Source organism: Hermetia illucens, chromosome 3 (genome assembly GCF_905115235.1).
Source record: "Hermetia illucens chromosome 3, iHerIll2.2.curated.20191125, whole genome shotgun sequence".
Taxonomy (NCBI): domain Eukaryota; kingdom Metazoa; phylum Arthropoda; class Insecta; order Diptera; family Stratiomyidae; genus Hermetia; species Hermetia illucens.
The window spans coordinates 125,171,147-125,197,449 of NC_051851.1; the positions used below are offsets into that span (position 1 = coordinate 125,171,147).

Below are 26,303 nucleotides of genomic sequence, written 5' to 3' on the forward strand. Positions count from 1 at the left end.
TCTAATGTGGATAACATTATCTTCCAAATTGGTGAATTCTGAGTCTGCTTTCACTCTCCTAAAAATGTACACGTATGACCGTTCGCCTCGTGTGGAGATGATATTATAATAACCTATTGCCGTATCGTCATTTTATCTCTACTTACCGAGATGCCACCTTTCCCCAGTCTTCCACATCTTCTTTGGGGGTCCACACTCTCTCCAAAATTGCGAATATGTGAATTTTTCCACTGAAACCATTCTGCTCGCCTACCTTTTTTTTCTCTTAGAGGTTTTCTACCTTGTTGATTCGTTCAAGCGTTCGCGTTGCCTCTTCCCCGGTTCCTTCTTTCCTTAGTGTTGTGTAGGCGTCACTTTTGTTGTTGGGCCTACTTTTTTGCTCAACGTCTTCACTCATCTTCGGTCCTGGGCCTTGCCTTACGTCAACTTGATGCCTTTAATCATGGCCCTTATATTCCAATGAATATTCGAGTGTTCTTTTGATAAATTCTCAAAACTCCCAGATTCTAAAATAAAGGCAGTTCTCGATTAGTCGCTTCGTCGTACGCTACAATTTTCCCTTTCCGCACCTCACTATATTCTCCCCCATTTGCGTTTTCATTAGCTAGGGTTTGTGTGTGTAATGGTGGGTATCTATGAAGAATCGAGTTTCTTCTAAACGGGTCCGTCAATGAAACCAGTTTTACTTCCCCCCGTGCGCTTATAACATTTGATGCCACAATAGTCAGTACTGAAGCACAGCGGTCGTTGGGTATCGACGACCAGGAGCCCGCTTGCAGACTTCCAAAAATTTCCTGTCCAGGGTTTCCAAATCCCTACACCGTACTTTATATCTGTTCTTCTCCTCCTTGCTCAGTTTTACTTCTAGGTATCTTTCCCATAGCCAGTTTATATCCACGAGTGGACACATAAATCTCCAGATGTGTACATGTTCATGCCAATAGCGTATCGAAAGGATCTGCCTGATAGGAGATTTAGCACCTCCGCTTAGGAATTTTTGTCTTAGAATACGTACATAGCTCTGGCAGTCTACAACATTTGATGAAGCGACACTGGAAGTGACAATTCCTGTTTCGCCTTTGACTTGATGAAGAGCTTAACAAATAATATGCTACATATTTAGATCCTGATATTGAGACGTTGGAGACATGAATATTGAGTGGGGTGGTTTTTTAATGGAAGAGAATGGGAGGAAAGTTCTACCGCGCTCAATAAAACATGTCGCAAAGCTTTTGATAATTATTTTGTAGTTGATGGTTGCCAACTTTTTAATCAGGAAGTCACTGGGGCCAGAGTAGTGGTTATATTTCAGGTATCCTTCTTTTCGTCCATTTGTTTTATTAGGGATGTTTGGGGTTCCGCCCTTTAATTGGAATTTGGATACCTTGGATATCCTCTCGCAGAAGGCCTCTGCTTTTACTTAGACAGCTAAGTAAACCAAGTTGATGGGCCGCTGAGTCCTTCGAAAACTTTCCTGATCGTTGATGCGATTGATGAATTTGTCACCTGTGGTCTCCTCTTCAATGATTGTCGTTTCCGTACAGATATGATTTCTCAAATCCATGCGACTGATCCCTGCTGCGTACTTATCCTCCCGCAAATTCTTTATCCGCGGTTACTTTCGACGACCTTTTCCGGGTGCATTCTATAGGAAGTTGGATGGGAGTCGCTTTTGTGGGCTTCTTCACTTTACTAAACTCGAAGGCAACCGATGAACCCTCATCAGAGACGGTATCAATTACCTTTTCAATTTTTTTTAACTTCATATGCAATTATGTTGGGATCGAGTCACACTTGGGGTTGGTTTTACCACACTTTCATCTAGATATTAGCTGCATTAGGAGTAGGATTACTTTATAGTGGGAGAAATTTTAAACTTAATCAGGGTTAAAAATTTACAGAACAAAAGGCACCTCCAGTGTGGAGGATGAACAAGCGAACGAGTAATTTATCATGGGTGCCCCCATACATAGATCGAAGAGCATGCCGTTAAACTTTTTCAGATTTTTATTTTTACTAACAACAAACAGGAATTTGCCCGTCATTTATTGATAATAGTTTTGTAGATGTGATTGTGCATTACGATGATTTGACTATTTCTTGCTTGCTTCTTGCTTGCTTTTACTATTTCGCATAGGTCACTTTACAATCAATGATAGATACTCTTTGCAATGTCAGAGATGTTTAGCCTCTTTGTGTCACAATATCGAATATGCCAATGAAAGTTATGTTAGAATTGTTCAAATCACCGATATACAAAGGATTTTCATGTTGGTTCAACTTTTTTTCCTATATTGAAAATAAAAGTATCTTTCAAATATTCAAAAATGTATACATAAGTACAAAGAATGCCAATACAGCTAACGTTATCCGCTTAGCTTTTCCATAATAAAACATAATTAACTAATTAATTTTTCTTTCAACAGGTATAACCTGGAGTTTCAGGTTTTCAACGTTACGCAAAAATAAAATGCAGCAACCTGTGATCAACAATAATTCACCCCACATAGCGATAGAACGATGGTTGGAACAACTTGACCTAAGTCAATATCAAGGTAAAGAGCTCAAGTACCTTACCTACACCCGAAGATGAAAACAACCCTTGATACAAGTATGCTAATTCCCGCCATTTCAGAAAACTTCAAGCAGTACAATGGGGTTGAGGAACTTTTAAGCTTATCCGAAGCTGACATAAAGCAAATGGGGGTGCGGAATTCAGCACACAGAGCACGGATGGTATCAAACTTGTTAGTGTTGCGGGAGAAATATCACCAAGCTAAAAACGGTGGTAAGTATATTGAGTTGAACGCTTTAATAGAGGGTGAATGCCTAGAATAAGTACCAGGGTTGCTTGGTTTGGTGGTTGCCTGTCATAACCTGTATTTCCTTGTCAAGAATCCGGAAGTAAGCTTTTACTCATTGGGAAATTTCGGAGGTAAATGTATAGGAAAGAGTTTAGGGTTGATATTCATTATAGGCGTTTTTTTGTAATGACAATATTTAGTAATAAAATTCTAGTTATCAAGATTTGCTTCCTTGAGGGTTAGGTATCAGCATTTTCCGAAATTGCAAACAGCCTTAAGGAACCATAACTGCTCATGGAATCTTTAAAGTTGAAAAGTTCAGTAGCAGATGTCCTGAAAAAGTAAAGCTATAAAGTTCATTTATGGCTGTAACCAGAAATGGTTATTGTAGTGAAAAGGAATTTAATTTAATTTAATCTTCTTAATATTCTGTCTTTTCTGGAAGGTCTCTAGACACTTTCTAAACCTCGTCATACTACATAAAATAGACATGATCACTCAAAATCCTTCTAAATCTATACAGCCTTTTTATGTTAAAATCGATTCAACGTCTATCTGTCTATCTAACCGTCTGCACGTTTGTCCTTCTTTTCGGCTATCCGTCTGCCCGTCTGTGCCTTTGTTAGTCTGTTCTCCTGGGTTCGAGGCATTTGAAGCAGCGCTTCTGATGAATCCTTTGTTTCAAGTATGCTGCACGTCTATTATTACTCCAATGATTAGATGACCGGTTTGGGGATGATAATAATACACTGCGTGACAAAACCTTGCGTACACCACGAAATTTGCTACGAATTTGACCTTTTTCACTTATTTTGAAGAATGAGGCTGAAACTTTGTATGCTTTATAGCATTTGAAAAGCCTCAGTACTCCAATTTTCACATAATTTGAACTAAAATGTTAAAGACAGGTGCAAAAAATTGATTTTCCGGGGGTGACAAAAGTTTACGTTCACATTAAGGATAAGTCTATTCAAAGAAGAAAAACTATAACAAAAAACAACAACAAAAATGCTGAATGCTCAATTTGGCGTTCATGAATCTTTCAGGAAGTCAATTAGATTTGTTAGTCACATGGCTACAGTGGATATCCGCGTGGTTTCTCTAGTAAACGAGGAGAAAACGTCGAAAACGCTGAAGAAACAGAAGAAGGTTCTCCTTTCCGATACGAATGTAATCATCGCAATTTATTATAAAGCCGAATTTAGGATTATAAGGTAGTGCGAAGGCGTTTTCCGCATTGAATTCTCTGACAGAGACAGATTCTATTCCCGGATACTTGCGGAGAGAAGCAACAAATCGAGTTTGCAGACTAGCGACCACTACCAGACGTAGTGGGTGACATTTATCTTTTTTATCCAAATTTCTGGAGATTACGCACTGCACGTAAGAAAAGGTTATTCATGCTATTGGATAGGAGCAAAAAACTCGAGCTGTAAAATTTGGAATACGTCAACGAGCTTGACAAGTGCATGTGTGTGTGTGTGTGTATGGTGGGGGAGAAGCTACAGCTTCTGAGCACTCAGGCCGTGTTGGCCCATTGTACTCGCCACCCCCGTCTAACGGAATATTCCGGATACGTTAACGTATCGCAGGATTTCCGTTAGTGGGTGTGATGCTACCCGTCGCAATTGGAGAACATCGGCACCAAAGATCTGATGCCTGATGCGTCCATAGGCGGGGCATTCACATAGGAAATGCTCCGTGGATTCCGCTTCCTCATGTCAGAATGCCCACAATACACATACAGGTCCTCCTCCTTTTCGACAGGATAAACTTTGCGGTACGTATGTTCGGTTTTGGCAAGAAAAGTTTGGTGTGTCGAGCAGCATTTAGGCTCTGCCACCTGTCATTATGGGAAACTTGTTCCTAGTTTTTGAAAACAGATTTAGCCAATGCTACTGATACCCCAATTGCTGGCTCCGGTCCCTGCATAGGGGAGATTGACCCCTCTCTCGCTAAAGCGTCCGAGATTTCATTTCCCTCTATGCCACAGTGACCAGGTACTCAGAGTAGTTCCACCGTATTGAATCTAGACATAGAGTTCAAACGGTTTCTGCATTCCTGAACGATTTTCGAGGTGATCAAAGGACTGCTCAATGCCCTCAGTGCAGCTTGACTGTCACTGCAGATTGCGATGCGCCTGCCCTTCAACCGCTCGTCAATCACCCAGTTTGCCACCCTTAGGATCGCATAAACTTCGGCTTGAAAAGCCGTTGCATATTGTTCCAAAGGAAAAACCCACCTCTCGTTTTTATTCGAGAGGTAGACTCCGGCTCTCGAACCCTCTTCTGTTTTTGAGCCATCGGTGTAGAAGACTTCCGTATATCCCGCCACGCATTCCTCTGGGTCTTCCCAGTCCTCTCTACGCTTCAGGGTAACTACATATCTTCTACCAAACAGATGTATGGGGACACGAGAATCGGAAGGCATTGTAAGAACTGGATTCAGTCCTCTCAGTAACTCTTCCAATGCTCTGTGCCCCCCACATCCGTTGTTTTCCCATAGATCTAATCGAATTAGCCTATGAGCTGCTCTCATTGCAGTGCTTTGAATAAATATATCCAGTGGCTGCAAATTGAGTAGTGCATTCAGAGCTGCGCCGGATGTCGTACTCATGGCACCAGTGATACGCAGACAAACATTTCTTTGCAGTGCGGCTAGTTTATGGTGAAAACCTTTTTGTCTCACCTTAACCCACCACACTATGGATGCATATACGAACATCGGCCTAATGATGGCAACGTATATCCACATTACCACATGAGGCCTGAGTCCCCATGTCGAGGCAAAGGTCCGTCTGCACAGCCCATAAGCTGTGAGAGCTCGGTTCATCTTTACCTCTACATGTTTGTTCCAAAGAAGTTTTTTATCTAGAGTGACCCCCAGATATTTCACTTCTTCGGAGAGTTGAAGGGTAGTACCCCTCATCTCAGGGAGACAAAGTCTATTCAGTTTTCTCCTTTTTGTGAATCTTGACAAGTGCATAATCTCCGTGTGAATTTGTGTTCGCGGCAGCCGCTGTATGCCATGATGCTAACGAGAAAAGCAGTGGAAGCAGCAATCAGCTATGTCGACATTGCTTTCGTGGCTCAGTCGCCTTCCGAATAGGGCGTTTGGATAGTAGGTCATCTGGACTGCCGATATGTGTCGGTGCGCGCTGATACAACCGAAGGTCTGGAGAAAAGGCTGCAGAATGCGTTAACACTTCCAACTGCAATTTTTGGCTAAAAATAGATTTGCCAATGGTTCTAGCGACTGAACTTGAAATGTAGCACCACGTCGTCTAACTATTGATGACTCCTTGAGCCGGTGCCACTTTTCAATTGACACGGGCGCTGAAGTCTAGGTTCTCCCCACATCCCGAAATCATGGACTAACACTGGAAACCTCGGCAGCAAATTCTTCATCGATCCCCCTGCATCATTATAGGCAGGCAGCTAAACATCTCAGACTTCGACGAACATTTTCTTGGCGTTTCTTAGGAGAAGACTTCCTGCCCCAATAGATTGCTAGTTGATCTGCACAACTGATCCTACATTGACCCCAAAATCCCTCTAAGGTCAACATCAAGAATCTCAACATGAACCAAATCATTCTTTCCATTGTTTTTGAAAAAATTGCCAACCCGCGTATTCGCGTATTCATGTTTTCAAAATACCTAGCTTATTCTCTTTGAGCCAGTTCAGCACCAATTAATACGGTAGGTCCCCCTATTTTTTCTACGGGGCGTCCATTATCACGCTGAAGCTCAAAACGCTTCGTAAATAGAGTACTTACAGGCCTTCAAACAAATATTAGCCTTCACCACTTCGCACGGTACTTAAATCCAATGCCAAATGGAGGCCTTGTGACGATTTCAGACGCCTAAATGACACCCACTCCCCTCATTCATGACTTCGGGCACTCTATCACAGACTGCCATATATTTCCTCGACCTTGAAAATATCATCAAATCTTTGCAGCTCCCGAATTCATTCCAAGAATGGCAATATGCACACCTTTCGAACTTTTTGAGTTAACTAGGACCACTTTTGAACTACGCAATGCGATACAAACCCTTAAGAGGTTCATCTACTCTGTGCTACGAAAACATGACTTTTGTTTCGTATATTTGGATGATGTTCCGATCGCGAGTGCGTTTTTCAACGTCTCCTTGAGGCATGTCTTGCACTTAACGTCAACACGAGCTGTTGGAGGCTACACTTCTGGCATTCCCTCAGCAAGATGCACCCCTTGCCGTGTTCGTCGATGCTTCTAACATTAAAGTAAGCGCTCGCCTTCACCGAAAGAACATCAAATCTGCAGCCGTTGAGTTCCTTTTCCAAGCAGTTGAATCCTTCTCAATGGATCTCCAGCACATTCGATCGTGAGTTATTGCCGAATACCTTGCATTAAAATACACTCCTTTATTTCTTTGAAGGGAGATCATTTACAGTGTTCATGAACCAGAAGCGACACACCTTTACTTTGAAACAAAAGCCCAGCATCCCCAAATTCTTCACCTGATTTCTATAAGTCAGTACACTTCTGACATTCAACACGTGTCCGGAGCGGATAACACATTTGTTGACGAGGTCAAGATCCACGCCACCTTCAATTTTCTGGTCGTCACGCAGAAATACGACGCAGAACTTCAAGATCTCTTAGCAGCAACCCTCAACACATTTGGGAAGTTTCCCATATTCGGCTCATTTCTTAGTTTTCTTGGTACTCGTTCTACTTGGCCTCCGGACAATTAATAGGGTGGAATTTGCTCAGAGTCTCCGGGGCCTTTGACAAAGCAGGGACCCTGTACTTGACATTAGGTAGCCTTAGCACCATCGGATTGTCGTGCCTGGTCAATGGCGTAGTACGGAAGCGATGCGTGTCGTTCCTCGCTGCAATCCCTTTGTTTTGAGCTGAGGTTGGGGTGCAGTAGCGTAAAGAACTGTGTACGCCCTGGAAAGACCGGGGCGCGGCAGTTAGCCAATAACAAGGATGCCGAGAAAAATGATCTTCACACGGCTCCCCACAATTTTTCAAAGATTTGAAAGATAAATTAAATGCTAGAATAATTTAAGAAATTTGATAGAAATTATGAAATATTTAAAAAGCTGCAGCAGTGCGGTTAGGTCTCATTCGAGTTACCATCTGTTTCCACTATTTGATCGGATATCGGAACGGGATATGTTTTAAGGCTTAGACTTGCTACTTATGCAAACTTTTTGCTTCAAGAGAACGAGACTTGTTCTCATTTAATATTACGTAAGCCCTCATATTCACCAGATATCAGGAGTTAGCTTCAAAAATACTAATTGAGCCCCTCATTTGTTATCTTACATGTCTACAATTTCAAATTAAATTACACCCCATTCTGTATGTATTGATAGCCTCTCTTTTAACGCAAAATATAGTTTCTCCTATCTAGGGTCGAAAATCACAACCGATAACAGCTACGATGATGAAATTCGCGCACGGTTGTTGTCAGTCAACAGACCCTATTTCAGCTTACAAAAACTGTTCCGCTCGAAACTTCTCACCATAAGGTTAAAGCTCTTACTGTACAAGACAATGATCTTGCCAGTCCTCATGTATTCCTTGGAGACTTGGGGTCTTAGCAAGAAGAATTGCGAACTCTTAGGCGCGAATCCTCCGAAGAATGTTTGGCCCCCTTCATGAGGATGGACGATTCCGTAGCCTACATAGCTACGAAATCTATGAGCGATACCATGACCGATGGTTGTGGATAAAATCCGACTCAATAGGTTACGGTGGGCGGGTCACTTAATGCGTATGGATGATGATGATCCAGCCCGGAAAGTCTATAAGGGCAATATCTATGGTAGAAAAAGAAGACGAGGCAGACCTTGCCTAAGATGGAGCGATGGCGTAGGTCAGGACGCCAGACAGCTTTTAGGGATATCGAATTGGTGGACCTTGGTGCAGTTCCTTATTAAGGCAGGCCTAGACCGGATACCGGTTGTTGCGCTGTTGATGATGATATATTTGTATAACTCATTGCACAGACCACATATTCTCACCAATTTATGGGTCAATAGTTTTAGCCATTTATGTGTAGGTTTGGCGTCAAAGACAGATATATGGACAGGTAGACAGACGCATAGACAGACAGGTGGATAGATGGACAGACGGATAGCTGAAAAAACTGTCAGATGGACCTACTATCAAAACAGGTTTCAAAGGTGCAGTAAGTGAGCTACAAGGAGATCTTGCTTGGCCGCAGAGAATCTTTCGAGGGAGGGAGTTACGCTTAATTCTCTACCCAAAGTGTATCATTGTCTGTTTTTCGGGAGGATGGAAGTTTTATTAGATCCACAGTCAATGTCATGTCACGTGCGATCTATCTTATCATTGCAAATGCGGGAACCAGCAACGCAGATCGTTTTCGCAATAAAACGAGCATGGTGTATGGCTGCGTTGCCTGAATATTAGAACGATATATTCTTGGTGCTTTTAGCAGGAGGTTAAAGGCCTCAAGCTAACGATAATCGAGGCGGAACAGTTGTTTCAAGTTTTGTAGTGTCAGGACCACAAACCACCGATGGAGGCAGAAAATTGTAATCTCAAACCCGCCGCTCTGGGTTCGAATCCTAGTCGTCATGGATGTCCGTGTTTGTCTTATGTTTATCTCGTTGCTGTGAGCGTATCACTTGCACAGCGTTATCTTTCATTTTCAGCGATTTTTTAAACAAGGAAGTCGATTGACTTCCATAGCTACAACATGGGTTTCGCGACTTCTTTTTTACAAGCGTAACACAGAGTTTACCCACCGAGGGACTGTCAACAGCAGGGCCCCGTGTGGCAAAGCAATATAACTTCTGTTCTTCACTGTACCGCTGAGTCTGTTCAACGCGTCCCACCCGCTTGGAGGAAGTCGCCACAAGCGCACAAGCCTTAATGCTCGTTTGGCTTTCGGTCAGAGCGATCATGTTATGTTATGGTAAAGCCTCAGGAAGGACTATCCATCGGAATGTCAGCTTCCTGACGACGAAGACGATTGCTCTGAATAGAAGGAGTCTGCAGTGGTTTCAGCGATAATTTAGCTTCTCCAAATGTGACTTCTGGAACCGAAGTCTATCTAAACCACTAGTGCCTCAAAGATACAGCGACCCTGTTGGAAAACGTAATAGCATATATGTTTTAATCTGGACGTCAGCTATGGTCTTTATGAATCAATCAATAGCCAGGCCTGAAGCATGGCATGGAGAGGTTATCTGGTATGGTGCCCCATACGCACTGATGAAGGAACGTGGAAAGTGTTCCCTTCATCAACGTTCTAGGAACCAGTCGAAATAATGCATGTAGTGAATTCAATACCTCCCCAACTAACAGACACTGGCTAGAGAATCAGTCTCGAGCTGTGCTCTACTCCGGGGATGTTGAATGTAATGCGTAGGGAAATGTGAACAATATGCTTTGCATTATGTCGCTTTCCACAATAAAATTGGTATTTTGCTGGTGGCATTTAGCCTCAAAGTAACTGGCATTCTTTCTGGCAATTGGTGTTTGATATGCAGTCGAGGATTCTGCTCCAAAAGCCGTCTAGTAATCCTTTAACGTTTGGGTATTCAGTGAAGCTGTTCACTGTTAGAAATAGTCAAGGCCATTTTGTTAGAAAACCATCCGTAAGGGTAATGGTACAGGAAATACACTATAAATGCGAAGTTGTTCCGAAGTAGATGATTGAGTATTTAGAGGTGGAGTTTGGAATATACATGGGAGAAATAAGCAACGGGAAACTTTTATTTGACAAGGATATCATCTATACGTCAAAAAAATTTTACATACCCTTTGTCGTCGCGCTGCTTCCAACCTTTATCTGGGAGCCGTTTTCTGACAGAATTCTTACTCCGAAATTCGGGTCCAACCGGTTTAGGCGTATCACAACTGTACAGAACTATGCATGAACAGAGATATAGTCAAGAAGGATACCTCATATGAAGAATTACAGGCAATTTAGGAGAGAGAGAAAGTGTGATCGTGATGGGCGATCTGATTGCCAAGGTGGGGTTTGACAACACCATACTCGGGCATATGATTCGGAATAATGGTTTTGACATCCGTAACGATAATGGTGGGGGGTATGTTCCTCCAAGCAGAAGAAAAAGCATGTTAGCCATCAATGCACTTAAACGGTGTAAAGCCATTAAGCTTGACGGTCAGTCCGCAGAGTTATTTGTTGCAGCACTTGCACGGCAGAAACTCGTATCGAAACCCCAGGAATCCCAGATAATTCCTGGAAAGTAGAAGAAAGGAATGGGTTTTCAAAGCAGGGTATCCGTTTTGAGTGTAACAATTGGGGGGGGGGGGGGGTATTTGCATGCTCCATGCAATCGTAAGCCATCTCAGTTAACCTTGTGTCTACTTCCTTCTTCGAATCCACAAGTCCAGACTTATTTGGTGAAGATTCGTGACTCTGCGAGATAGCAAGCTAATGAACTCTTTGATACACTCCCTGTTTGCGCTCTTAAAGGCTTCCTTGAAATCCATAAAGAACAGTGGAGCAGTGTTCCAAGTTCCGTACACGGCACCACAATAATCGGAACAGTGTTAATGTAGTTGGCACAGAAGCATTTAAAGGGGAAACTAATCTCTGTCGATCAAGGTTTGACGGTGTTCAAAGATGCGTTCCTGAATCTAGTATTTTCAGGGCAGCAGGAATAGGCAAGTATTCTTCTGATTCTTGCGTTCAGGGGGGCATTTTCCTTCGAAATATTTAAAATTTTCCCCTTTTTGCGTTCATTGGGAAACATCTCTTGTTCAAAGGATTTACGAATGCGTGCAAGTACCAGCGGAACACCGTGGCGATATCCTTAGTTGCTCACTAACTCAATCGTAGAATTCCTTTTGTCATGACGTTCGTTACGCTGTACTTCTCGTACTTTCTTGCGGTGATGGAGCCGCCAATCTTATCCACTGAATGAAGCTGTTTGTGGTGGCCCACAGCTCACTGGTATACACGGGAGACTTGTTTAGAGTTTGGAGCTGTTTGTGGTGGCCCAGAGCTCACTGGTATACACGGGTGGCTTGTTTAGAGTTTGTGTCATTTGGGCAGTGATGGAAATATGGAGAGTATTTTGACACCTAGGCACCATATAGAGGTAGCTTCGTGAATTTTTTCAGATTTTTCGGTTGGGTAGTTTCTGAGAATTGGTCCGTTAAAGAAATCATCACTTTCTACTCCTCCCACTCCCCGCCTTTCTAACCAATCTCAAAACTAAGACCGGCTTCGAAAAGTACTATTCGAGACCTTTCATTTGATACCCCACATGACTATATTCGGTGAAAAAAATGTTTACACCCTCCTTTTACATGTATGAGGACTAATCTAAACGTAGAAGGATATCACTCACTGCATGTCTGGGCGTTCACAGCTCCCACCGTCTCACCAAATTTCGTGTCAATCGGTATAGCCATTTCTGAGAAAAGTGCTTGTGACAGACAGACAGACAGCTGTTTTAGCTAGGGATCTGCAGTGGTATGTCAGTGACGAATATACACATAGCGACCACCAGGCCATCATTTTTGAAATCAGACATGATAAGCAAATAAAATCGTCTCGGACGAGAACTGAAAGGTGGGCAGCTAATAAATTTGACGAGGAGATTTTCGAAGAAGTTCTGCAGCAAAATACAGCGCTTGAAGGAAGCGCAGAAAATAAAGCTTTACAGATTGGCGAAAAGTTGCGACGAGCATGTGATGCATCCATCCAACTCCATGAAGAATATAAAAACGCCCGGAAGAAATTACATGTGGCCATCATAAAAAGTAAAAGCGAAGATTTTAAGCGACTATGTAATGAAGGTGACACGAACCCCTGGGGTCACGCATATAAAACCATAATATCAAAAGTTAAAGGCAAACGCTCCCCACCGATTTCTGGCCCTATTCTGCTTACTAAAATAGTAACGGATCTTTTCCCACAGAATGTGAGTACCGTTAACCTTCCCACTGTCGAGATAGACACTGCCGAAGGTCCCATGGTAAGTGAAAGGAGGTCCTCGAAGCTGCGGATAATATTGTTGGAAATAAAGCACCTGGCTTGGATAGTATCCCCAACAAAGCTCCCAAGTAGCAGTCGAAATAGCTCCAAATATGTTTACCGAGGCGTTCACCACATGCCTTAAAGAAGGAGCATTTCCTACAAAATGGAAGAAGCAGAAATTGATTCTAGTCCCTAAGCCAAACAAACCTTTGGGTGAAGTTTCGTCCTACAGGCCGATATGCCTTCTAAATAATGCTGGCAAACTATTCGAACGAGTAATCTATAACAGATTAATTCGAATTGCCGAAAAGGATGGTGGTCTCTCCGAAAAACAGTTCGGGTTTCGAAAGGGGAGGTCAAGAACGAATGCACTTGTCCTAGTAGCTAACACAGCCATGACCGCACTTGAGGAGGGCAAATGTTGTGCAGTGATTACACTTGATGTGAATAATGCCTTTAATGCCGCTAAATGGAGCAAGATACATAAGTCCCTAATCAACTTAGGCGTGACGAAGTACCTGGTGCGTATCGTTGCCCACTTCCTAATCGATAGGATTCTGTGCTGCAAATCAGATGAAGGAATGAAATCATACCAAACGAGATGCGGAGTTTCACAAGGGTCTGTCGTAGGGCCACTCTTGTGGATTATTATGTATAACGGGGTACTGACGCTAGACCTTTCTACTGGTGTGTCCTCCATTGGTTTCGCAGACGATATTGGTGTGACGGTTGTTGCACGCCTTTTCAAAGAAGTCGAGCTTTATGCAAATAAAGCAGTCTATGAGATTAAATCCTGGTTAGAGAATGCTGGTCTATAGCTCGCAGAGCATAAGACTACTACAGTCTTATGCTCTACAAAGCGGAGAAAGTGCACTTCCATGAAGATCAAAGTTGGAACGCAAACAATTCATTCCAAGTCTGCACTTAAGTACTTAGGTGTAATGATTGACCCGAGGTTAAATTGCGGATTGTATGTGGAGGGTGCAGCAATCAAGGCATATAACATCGGAGCGCTGGTTGCGAGAACGCTACCAAATATAGGTGGCCCAAGGGCGAACTGTCGACTCCTTATTTCGAAAGTGGTCAGTTCGATGCTACTGTATGCGGCCCAAGTATGGCCAGATGTACTGAAAAATATAGCAAATAAGAGAAAGATTGGAGCTGCGTATCACATAAGTGTACTCCGAACCTGTTGCGCTTACAGAACAAAATCCAATGAAGTAGCTTGTGTGATAGCAGGAATGGTCCCGGTTGAAATCCTGGCGAAAGAAATACAACGACTTTACGATCGAACGTACCTCACTGGAGAATCTCCTGCCCGTCGGCGACAGTTCGCACGAACTGAAGCTGGACTCACAAAATCATATGGGATATCCGGAAATTGATCGAGCGACCCCACGGCGAAGTAAGTTTCGACCTAACTTAATTTTTGAGCAGACATGGAGACTCTCGAGCGCATCTGTATCGATTTGGGCGTGATGATTCGCCATATTACCCATTGCCTCAGATTCGAAGCTCAAAGGACTACATTAGAAGCTACAACCGGGGAACACTCTACACCCGAAAATATAATTGAACTTATGGTGAAAGCAAAGGGGATATGGATCGAAGTCGAAAAAGTGATTGCAGCTATCGGAAAGAAGCTTAGGCAGGAAGTAGTCATCCGAAAGAATGAACGCGAGAGAAACACGAATATTAATATGACCCCAGAATAAACTCTGATCCAGCCCCGCGACGTAATACCAAATGGGAGTCCCGCAGGGAGGGTGGAAGGAGAAGGAAGTGGAGGTTTTAGTGGGCAAGAGTCGCACATAACCGTGTGGCAGGAGCCTGCGGTAGCTTTTGAAGCTTTCCACCTTCCATCGATAAAAAAAAGACAAACAGACAGCCATTGAACAGATTATAATAAGGTTTTGTTTTACAAACAAAACCTTAAAAATAACCTTCAAGAAGTAGATTACGTTCGGAGTTCGTGGCGATTTCACCGGAATATGGGCGCAGAAGGCTGGGAAAGGTTTATTGAGTGTAGATTGTACAAATTGCTGTAATCTGACGCAGCAATGTGTTTCTAAGCTTCGCATCTCCATTCGTACAAAACTCATTATTGAAAATCACCATCCTGTCACGAAAACTGGTCACAGATAATGAAAATGACTGCAGTCTCGCCCGAAAGTAATACAATCTGCGGTGCCCTTGGACCTAGTTACTCGAAGCCAAGTTCTGTGTGAGCATGCCACCCAATAAAATTACTACTGGCACGTTTCAAGTAGCGAATTCTATATCGCTAATTAGCATATGCAAATTGTGATCTAAAAAGATTAGCTCAGATTGTTGTGATTACCAAAACTTAGATTAAATTCACACTTGAATGTTAACGTTACTCATTAGAGCAGTACCGGCCGCTGAAAGCTAATCCACTGAACACTCCTGTGCAATGTTTTAGTAGAACTCCAGCATCAGCATGTATAGCGATAGACTCCGACTCAAACATTTTCCGCCGGCAACAATTACATTTAACCTTAAACATCTTTGCTGCATTCCAAGTAAGAGCAAACAAATTCCTGGCCAACACGACGCATTCTTCATCTTTAATTATCGCATTTATATTCCCAAGTCATTAGGGCACATTTCAATTAAAATTTAATTTATCTATCTCCTTTCCCTTCCAGTTGGAAACACAAACAGTCTACGACCTCGTCCAAAGCCGTCATCTCCTCAGTGCCGGCCGCCATCCGATCCGGGAACGGGATATTCAAGAGATGCCAAGAGCAGCAGCCCTCAGGATCGCAGGAGCATCGGTGCCAAGAGCAGCGTCGCCCTAACAAAGGACCAGGAGGACCCTTCAGTGTAAGTAATTGTTGTGTTCTTTGAACTTCGACGGTACTATTCGGTGTGGCGGGGACAAGGGAGCGAGCATCCTGAATAATAGGTTCAATGCGTCCTGTAAGATATCTGAAGGATATCATGTAAACTCAACGTTTAATTAGAGTGCAGCCTCTTATTTCCTCTTCGCTTAGTATTTTGTTTTCCCCGCACAAGCATGTTCGTTATGACGAAGAGGAATCGATAATTTCACGTGAATGAGATTTTTTTTGTTGAATGATTCAAGTTTGCAGCGTGAGTTCTGTGGGAATTGTGCTCTGCTGAAAACGAAAAGTTGAACACGGTTCCCATCCCAATATCCTTGAGGAAAATGAAGCGCTATGCATATTTTGCCTCTTTGTTAATTGCAAAACTTTTCCATTTGCCCACTTGAACTGAATTTCCTCATATGAATGAAATATTACTTCCCCTTTGTATCGAATTCCCACAACTTCCGTAATCTAGCCAAGGAATCGAAATAATACAATCATGAACTTCATCACGTCCCGAATGCACCCCATCCCGCATTACTTCTTTCGACCTGCTGTTCTCTCGTGCACGATATCGCGCTCCTTGAACTAGACAGTTACGATGTCGGTCTCCTGCATCGCCAATAGTAACAGTGAAGTTTTCAATGTTACGTTGAGTCTACTCTCTTCGGAAGGGTGTATACGTCGCGCGGATACAGGATCGGGGCAGTGATAACAATTCTATAGCACCCCAAAATTCAGGACTTTCTTCGATAAGGACGCGTTGCGCCTGTGTCCTGCGATTCCTGCTTCTCATTTGCTCTCTCCAGAGTCGTTCATTCTCTATAGTGAGGAGTTGCCGGCACACAGGGTGGTCGCCGAAAGGACTCAGGTTTGGAATCTGTCATGAGTATTCGGAAAAAGGAGCAGAGTATGGACGGGTGGTCGGATTTGACGGTCGAGGACTTTGTTACTATTAAAAAATTGTTTGATATTGAAAATTTTCATTGATCGGTTTTTCCGTGTTTTTCCAATGAAAGTCCTTTAGTTGAGTCTCGAAATTATGAATATTATGTCCGGATTTGTTAGTCTCAGTGGTTTATTCAGTGATTTACGGGTGTTAGGTTTCGGAAAATGGGCGTACTATGGAAAAGCTTTTGCATCTCGCGTTTATGTGTGAAATAGTCTATTTGACGAATTGAAAGTGTAGTAGTTGTGTCCGGAAGTATCTATGAAATGGTGAACTCTAGGTTGTTCTCATAACTATTTAGTGAGTTATCCTTGGCCTTTACTATCTGCCATTTCCCAAGTCTTCGCTCGAGTGTGACTTCGTTGTTGCGGCCTATTCCAGAGCTAGTGTAACATTTTCTAGTAAGGCTATTGATTTTTTAGAGATTCCCTGTGTTTTTAATAGGTGTGTGCCTCTCCCTGTTCCTTAGAACTTTTGAACGGGGCACCCTTCAGCTGAACTCGTAGTAGGCTTTTATCTAGCCTGTGTGTGTATGTATATAAAGGTGAATGAAAATTTTCCTGGAACTGGTAATAACAAAAGGAATTAATCAGAAAATTAAACAACGGATACAAGAATATGTGAAATGAAGCGTCGAGTGTGCGAGTATATATGCAGTCCTTGTTGTGCAACATTGAGCATGTAACAAATTTCTGTGCATGAACGTGTTATTGCCACTATTAGGTAAAACAAAGTATAATTTTCCCATAATGGAAGGACTTCGCGAGTAATCGACATTACATGCTTCCAAGGTAAGCGCACATGGAGCAAAGTGGCGGCTCTTATTCCATTCTTATGTAGGGTAGGTACTTGAACCCCACTTTCGCGTAAATCTCACTTTTGCCTTTAGAACTCATTTCTATTGTACTTTTGTGCCACTCGGGTTACACGCGACCGCACTGAATACGCGAAAAGGTACAAGTCGAGCAAGGAGGCTCCTAAATCAGCCAGGAGTATGCCTATTGTGCACGTACTTCATTCTGTCCTTTCATGCCATTTTCACTATTCGAGAGCCTTTTCTTGCGCCGATTTCATTATTTTCGTTTTCTTTTAAGTGTTTTCCTCACGTCATCCAAGCAGGACGGTTAAAGATACGAAAGGTGGCAGGTGAAAACGATGCATCTTTTGTTTACTTTTGTGTGTTATGCAGAGAGGCATTATGTGCGGCTTCACACTCAAATTATCTTGCATTTCATTGACTGTGGTAGAATCCCTAAAGGAAGACTTTTTCGGATTTAAATATGTTGATATAGTGAGCGTTGTACATACAACGAGGTGAATATATATAGTTTTGCCCAATAAGTACAAATTGGAAGAAACACTTTTCCCGTAACGAGAAGTAATTTTGCAGCTTCAAACTGGCAAAGCTCGTAATTTACGGCTATTCAATAGCCAAACTTCAAACTTTGAAGCAAAGGTGGAAAGGCATATACATTTACAGATATGAATCCATATCAGCCACCTTTGTGTTTGTCTGTAAAATGAAGTTTACGCGAAAAATTTGCTTCGAGCACGGCAACTATGAAATTCGTAGCCTACAACAAATGGTATGTTTCTAGGCTGATGTCAAACATTTTTGGTAACAAAACGGTTTGTGTTATTTCAGCAGATGGTTTCACAGCAGAAAAGACTAATCTGGTGCGCTCAAAATTAGCAAAACTGTTATTCTCCAGGTTGCGGGATGGTCGAGTGTTAGCGATCATTACTGGAGAAATTGTAGACCTAAAGCCATAAAAGGAGTCTCGGGCATCCGATAAATCAGGTGTATGGAAAAGGTTCCTTGGCTATCCAAAATATAAAAGCTCCTGCTATGGACTTCGAACATGTACACGAACGCCCGTCAAAATCAGCCTCATAAATGGCCATACCATTACGTTGGAATCAGAAACAACAATCAAACAGGCTGCCGGCTCTATTACGAGCCGTCACTTTACAAGTGTCTTCCCCAAAAGCCATTGAAGGGGACGTGCAGTCCACTTCGTTTTCTTCTGAAGCATAGATTAGGTGCCATATTTCTCAAATAAATTTGCAGCATATAAAGTCACTATTGCACTTATCGAAACGTGGATTGGTACTCACGATGGAGCATAAAACCTGGGAAACGCCTGCTGAACCAACACCAACAGCTCTACTACCAAACCTTATCTCCACCTCTACGTGGTGACGACTGGGAGCTCCTTTTAAACGAAAAGCTGCAGGAGGAAAAGGATGAAGGCGAGTTCCTCGCGCCTAAAAACGGGACAAATTGTACCAACTGGTCCTCCAGGTTGGGAGTTGGGTAGGACTGGCAACCCTACACGGAAAACCGAAGTTACGAAGCTGCAACAGGAGCCTCGGACTGGATTGACAACACAACGACGAACCCGGCACCGACAACAACCTAGCAACGAAACGGAATAATGCTGCATACCGAATAATGTTGCATTCTCAAAGGACGCGGGCACGCGCAGAGACTTATCACGAACTCCGGCGAGCGGAGAAGCGACTTCACTGACGGAAAAAAGAAGTCTGGGTTAACCAACAGTTCTGTAAACTCGAAAAGTACAGGGATCAACCGCCCCAGGCGCGGAAGTTTTACCAACAAGTCAGCAGGATGAAGCCTTACATAACTCGATGCTCATTTTGCCGAGACAAAGAGGGAAATCTGATTTCCGAGAGAAATTGGATCGATGAGTACTTTCATGAACTATTGAACAACCAGAACATTATCGATTTGGAGGTCCCATCAACTGAAGACGACGGACAAATACTGCCAAATACCAATACCAAGTATAGGAGAAACAGTCGGTCCAATTCACCGGCTTAAAAATCATAAGTCGCCACGAGCCGATGGAATTACACTCAAATTAGATAAATATGGAGGCGGCTAATTACGTCAAGTGGTTCATCAACTTGTGCCCAAGGTGTGGGACAACGAATCAATGCCTGCCGACTGGCAAAGAGGCATTATCTGCCCCAAATATAAAAAGAGGAGATATCACTCATTGCCGCAATTATAGAGGTATTACGTTGCTGAGTACCATCTATAAGATATTCTCCGCTATCTTGCTAAGTCGGATAGCCCCATAGGCTCAGAACATCATTGGCCCATACCAAAGAGGCTTCACTCCAGGCAAATCAGCAACGGATCAGATTTTCCCTGTTCGGCAAGTGATGGAAAAACTGCTGGAATATGGACATCAGTTGCACTATCTTTTCATCCACTTTAAAGCCGCCTGTGATAGCATAGCTACGGTAAAACTGTACGCGGCCACAAGAGGATTCGCTATCCGGATGAAATTGATAAGACTGACTAGGCTGACCCTGACCAATGTGCGCGACCAGATAAAAGCAGCAGGATCACTCTTAAGACCATTCGATATTAGAAAGGGGATGCCCGATCATACGTCTTCTTCAACCTTGCCCTGGAGAAAGTGATCCGTGATGCTGTGCTGACGATATCGACATCATGGGAAGAATGACCCGAGACGTACAAACTGCCTTCATCCAGATCAAGTAGGCGGGGTGAGATCTTGGGCTGCACATCAATGATGGCTAGACAAAATATATGGTGGCAATATCAGCACCAAAAGCCAACCAACCAACGACATCAAACCGCACTAGTCAAACTGGAAGAATAAAGATAGGAGACTACAACTTTGGAACCGTTGATAATTTCTCCTATCTAGGGTCGAAAATCACAACCGATAACAGCTATGACGACGAAATCCGCACACGGTTGTTGGCAGCGAATAGAGGCTATTTCAGCTTCTAAAAACTGGTGGAAGCTCTTACTATACAAAACACTGATTTTGCTAATCTTTACGTATTGCTCGGAGAGTTGGGCTCCTAGCAAGAAAATTTGCGAACTCTCGGCACCGTTTGAGAGAAGAATCCTCCGAAGAATTTTTGGCCCTCTACATGACGATGGACGATAGCCTACATAACGACGAAATCTATGAGCGATACCATGACCGTCCGGTTGTGGATAAAATCCGGTTAAATAGGTTACGGTGGGCGGGTCACTTAATCCGTATGGATGAGGATGATTCCACCCGGAAAGTCTATAAGGGCAATATCTATGGTAGAAAAATAAGACGAGGCAGACCCTCTCTGAGATGGAGCGATGACGTAGGCTAGGACGCCAGACAGCTTTTAGGGATATCGAATTGGTGGACTGCGGCGAAAAACTGGGATGTTTGGAGTTTCTTATTAAAGTTGGCCTACGCCGGATACCGGTTGTTGCGCCGTTGATGATGATGTTGATTGCACTTAACAGTCGTCAAATAAATAGCTGCAAGATATTTATATATCTCATATAAGAACTATGTGTTGTTGGTGTGGAAATCAGGAGCACAGACTTTCGATTTATGCTAATGGAAGTGTTTGATCCCGGTACTGAATGGTGCATTCAAAAGGAGTCCAGGCTATGTTGGAGACACCACAACGGTCCAATTAGCCATAAAAAGTGAACAGAGAGTTAAGGAAATTGTTTGGTGTTTCGCTTATTGTCCTTATGGCAAAGATGAAGTTCCAGTACGCCAAGAGTAAAGGCATGGGTGTAAAAAAGGATGTTATATTGACGTGCCTCATATCTGTTGGGGAATCATAGCAGGCAAAGTAGTATCATTGGAGCGAGTAAAAGGAACTTTTAATTTGTTGCATAGCCTGCGGGTGCAAAAGACATTGTTCCCGTTCGAGTGATAGAGGGCATGAGTGTCCTGGGTCTACATATTCGAAGTATATACCGTACACGCTTAACAATTAACTGGTCCGATTTGAAGTGGATATTTATACCCAAATCAGAGATTTAAAATACTGCTTTTGTTCTGTTGGACTGCGGTAGGTAAGACCTGCAGATTTTCACCACGTGGTTTCCAGATTCGTCTTTGAAAAGACATCTGTCGTATTCACCAAAAAACAAAAATGATCGGTAAATGGCCACGAGTTCTTTGGGATTACAGACGTAATTATCTTCACCAATGGGTCAGTCATCGGAAATTAATCAACCTCTCGGAAAAATGATGACCATATTCCAGGCGGAGATGTATGCCATTTTACTGGCAGCATAAGAAGGTTTACGACAAAAATAAAGGGATGGCATCATTCGAATCTGTTCCGACAGTTAGATAGCGTTATCAGCCCTAAACAGCATCGACAAGAAAGTTGATGTGGACTTGTTACTAGGTACTACTGAACGAAACATTCCAGATGTTCCAGGGCACTCATCAACATAGCTGGCAATGGGGAAGTTAACAGACGAGCTCGCCACGGTTCTGGATTTACAATGCCGGAGCCATTCGATGATCCACTGTCAAGTCTACTCCGAAAGAAATTGCAAGGATTCTCGGAACTGCATGGAGAAATGTTAAGTGCTGCCGGCAGGTGAAAATCTTTGTGAAGGAACCTGGGGCCATTAGAGCGTAATTTTTGTTGGCCCTTTATAATTAAGGCTAGTAGGGTTATTAACGGGACACTACTCCCTAAACTATCACTTGGAAAAAATTGGGGTGGTGAGCTCGGCTAACTGTGAGCAAGAATAGGAGGTGGACCCGCATTTCATATGTAGCTGCCCGGCTTCCTAAAATCTCAGATGAAGGTTTATCGGCAAGGTTTTTTTCAACGAAGAGCTTGTACACTTTCTGTTTCTGCAGAATATTCTAAAATTCGCAAAAACTAGCGAACACCGCATGCGGAGGGCCATTGAATAGGCGATCTCCGCGGATAGTATTGTACAATGGGCCTAACAAAAGGCCTGATTGCTCAGAGCTGCGTCTCCCAACTAAACTGAACTAAACTAAGCAGAATTACACAAAATGGTCATTAGAATTACTTCGTTTGCATGGAAAAGGATTCAGAAGCAAACATGGTCCTCTCCAGTTAATTTGTTTCCAACCAAGAAGACTACTTGCTAATCGAACGGTGGTAGTCCCCAGCCAAACCTACTTTCTCCCAATCGCAAAAAAGGTCCGAAAGACTGGTTTGATTATAATTGTAAGCTACCAGCAGTGGGTGGGGCTATATATTTGGTGATGCGGCAATCTTGCATGAACATACGCTGAGTCTTATCGCTACAGATAAAGAAGAAAGGCTGGGAAAACCAACAAGTCTGTGACTTTAAGATGTACAAGGAGAAATCACATTAGGCGAGGAAGAATCAGAAGTTAACAGAATAAAGTTTCTGATCTTGTAGGGACAAAGAGAAAATCTGTTTTCCGAGTTTGTCGGCATATTGGAGCGATAGCTTAGAATTTTGAGGTAACGTATCAGTTCTTGATGATTGATAACAGGGCATTGGCTGTCTTCTATATAAGAAAGGAGACGTCATCTGCTGCAGCAATTATAAAGGTAGCCCGCTGGTGGGTAGAATTAGAGTTAGTGTGAAATATTCCCCGTTATGTTGTTAGATTGGATAGCCTTTTCCACCCACAACGTCATTGATCCTTACCAAAGGTGATAGACTATAGCCAAGTTAATCGCAAGATAGATTTCGTCGCTGTGACAGTCGATGCGAAAACTCTTGGAATATGGTCATCACTTGCACTGCATTTTCACTGGCTTCTAAGTTTCCAATGTTGGATAGTCAAATAAAACCAGGAGTGATGATGGCGATGTCGACATAATGAAAACAGCAGTAAGAGATGCAGAAACTGCCATCGTTCAGATCAAGGTCGCGGCGCTAGATCTTGAGCTGCTCATTAATGAAACCACTCCATCCAATAGCCCTGATCAATTGAAAACACAGAAAATTAGTCCCCTATTTTCTGTGTTTTCAGTTGATTTTGGAATCATTCAAAATTTCCACTAGTTAGGGTTGAAAGTCGGAACCGATAACATCTATGATCATAAAGTCCTCGTAAGGCTGTTGCATACCAAGAGAGTGTATTTCAGTAACTGTGGGAATAAAATTACTATTATGATATCTATTGTCAGTCGTCCCGTATCCTCCAAAAGCAAAAGCGAAGCGAAAGGACGCGAAAGTACCGGTGAATTTCGGTGCTTTTTTGCAAATAATAAATTTTTAAAAAATTGTAAAATCAAAATAAAAACTATTACCGAATGAAAAGGAATTAATCAATTGAAGGCTGAATCAACTGCGATTATATATCATTTTGGAGGAACTGCGCATCCAGTCCGCCTAGGATGAATTTAAAGAAAAGCTGGTAACTCGGAAAAGCTCAACGGCAAACAAAGAAATATTTATACGCCCGGAAAATCTAAAAGGGCAATATCTATGGTAGCAAAAGAAGACATGGCAGGCCCTGCCTCACATGGAGCGATGGCGTAGGCTAGGACGCTGGACAGTTAAAGGAGATTGAATTTGTGGGCCTCGCGATAAAACCAGGAAGTCTGTAGTTCCTTTCTAAGGCAAGCCTGGACCGGATGCCGTTGGTTGATGGTGATGATGAAAAACCTATTGCAGAAGCTGCTTTGTACTGATGAAGGGAGTAAGTTGCTCCCGAAATATATATACATAATAAAATAAAATTGTATTTTGGAGTAGGCTACTGGTCTATCAATTTTAGACTTAACTACAAATAGAAAATAATATCTAATCTACGCTGTTAACTATCGAGGATACCCAGTATAGGTAATCGTGAAACAGAAAAGCAGTTCATCTCGTGCAAGCATTTCAAACCATAACACTCCCACCACGAATTGGGTTGAACCTAGTGATAGTATGCCAGAGAAACCGCTTTAATCCCAAGCTACGTACGCCAACGTTATAAGATAAGTGAATCTGTCCCCGGTACACCCAGGGTTCTGGCATTTCTACGCATTGTGATGGAAGGCGGAAGTGGCAGTGGGTGAAATAATAATTGTTGGCGCAACAATTCATATTGGATCAGGGCCCTAAAGTTTGTTAAAGCACTTCATTCCAAACCGTAACGGTACATTGTAGGCAACGTGCTCAGGATTGCGCTCGCCCGAGATTATTACCCTGATTTGACTCGTCGATAACACCAGTGAAATTTGAACTGCGACCTTCCGCTACGATAGCTCATCTTATTAACTACTTAAGCCATCAGGACAGTGAATAGGCAGTGGCTAGGCCACATATAATGGAGGGTGACAATTGCATTACTGGCTATGCCATGCATTGGAATCTACTCTCCCAAGATGACAGACGGATAGGTCGCTCCAAAGGCATTTGAGTGCAGGCATCTCGGGAAATTATGCGGAGAGCTGAAGCGCATTTCAGATTACCGCAAACGATGGCGCGTGGCTGTGGTTGACGCGATATACGCCAGCAAAGCTTAAATGGCAACCATATATAATACAATTACAGTGTTTAATTGCCTCCAACTCCGACCGTGAGAAGTTCACCCTTGTCCTCCTCCTTGCTTCTTAACCCTATAATTTTATAATTTTGTGTGAAGATAAATATTTTGAATGATTGGTGCAGCATCCCCAGCACATCTTGATAGATAGCTTCCTTCCAGCTTGGAAAAGTAGGGGCTATTGTTCTAACTCAGTCCGCCGTGTCTCCGTCCGGTAGTCTTTCAATGTAAGACCTGGTCGAAAACGTATGCCGTTGAACACGAGCTCCTCATTCCATCCCTCGAACTTCTCCATAAAGATGGAGTTTTCGATGATTTTCTGCTCCTTTCTAGTGAGTATTTGCCTCGGAAATACTTTCGGCAGTATGGCCAGTCGAGTGCTTTTTGTCGTATCGTCGGATCTCCTATTTCCTACCTTCTGCCTCGAAGAGATCTTCCCCTTTTTGAGAGCATTCCCCTCTTGTGGTTTGATCTTCGCTATTACTCGATTTCTAAGCTTCCATGCTGAGGGCTTACGGCTGTCTTGAGCCTTCTTCTTTAGATAGCAGAGATACCATTTACCATTTTCACAACTGAAGCCTGTCTCGTACTCTTGTCGGTCCCAGCCGGTAGTCCGAAAGAAATCGCATTATTATTAACAAAGCTATAGAAGGTCAAAGCTTTCCATTAAAATGAATTTGATGAACCATGAGACTTCTTAAAAGAGTACACTTGTGTGTCTTCATTATATATCAATATATCGGCATCGCAAAAGAGTTTGCATGTATTAACGGGGGGCTTCATTCGTATATATGTCAATATCAATCATTCGAGCCATACTTACATTTATATATGCTCGTACGTATATATATATATATGCTACCGGCAAGGCAGATATTAAATTGTCTCTTTTGAACCTGAAAAGGGATCCCCTGTCGAAAGTAACTGTGTAAATAAAACCCATTCGCGGAGGTCATATAATAAATTGATTGTTGCCAAGTATTGACACCGAAAACTCCAACAAATGGTTGATCAATAGTTTACTCTTTTATGCGACTGAAACATTCCTAATTTCGATTTTGGATGCTTCTATCTCAACAAACAATAATAGATGGTACATCTTGCATGATTCCCCAACTCCAGTTATAGGTGCCATGCACATGCCATCTGTGTGACGGATGCTGAGTACTATCGAGTACACCAGGCAATTTACAAGATTCTCCATCAAAACCTTGCGTTGAACTTAGTGACAAACTACTATCCTTATGATAAGTACCCTTTACAGAAAATCTTGGAAAATGATCGGGTCAAACTACTATGGGATATTACTACTGCCATCGATCCCAATGTTGATAACAACAGGCTCGATCTAGTTCTGCTTTTCGAGTAAAAGCGAGCATGCTTCATAATCGATGTAGCCGCGTCGTTGGAGCG

General features: G+C 42.7%; 1 protein-coding gene across 5 annotated transcripts in view; it reads left to right on the top strand.

The window, feature by feature from the left end:
- Positions 1-26,303, top strand: part of LOC119651346 (breast cancer anti-estrogen resistance protein 3 homolog) — a 121,761-nt gene that overhangs the window by 80,143 nt on the left and 15,315 nt on the right. For 3 of the 5 annotated variants that reach the window (XM_038054902.1, XM_038054903.1, XM_038054904.1), the window contains exons 2-4: positions 2,427-2,555; positions 2,636-2,788; positions 15,459-15,636. In XM_038054902.1, the coding sequence (XP_037910830.1) occupies positions 2,427-2,555; positions 2,636-2,788; positions 15,459-15,636 (460 nt within the window). Of the gene's footprint in view, positions 1-2,426; positions 2,556-2,635; positions 2,789-15,458; positions 15,637-16,548; positions 16,992-17,015; positions 17,382-26,303 lie in introns of those variants that run through there. The other 2 variants (XM_038054906.1, XM_038054905.1) reach the window with 2 other exon arrangements.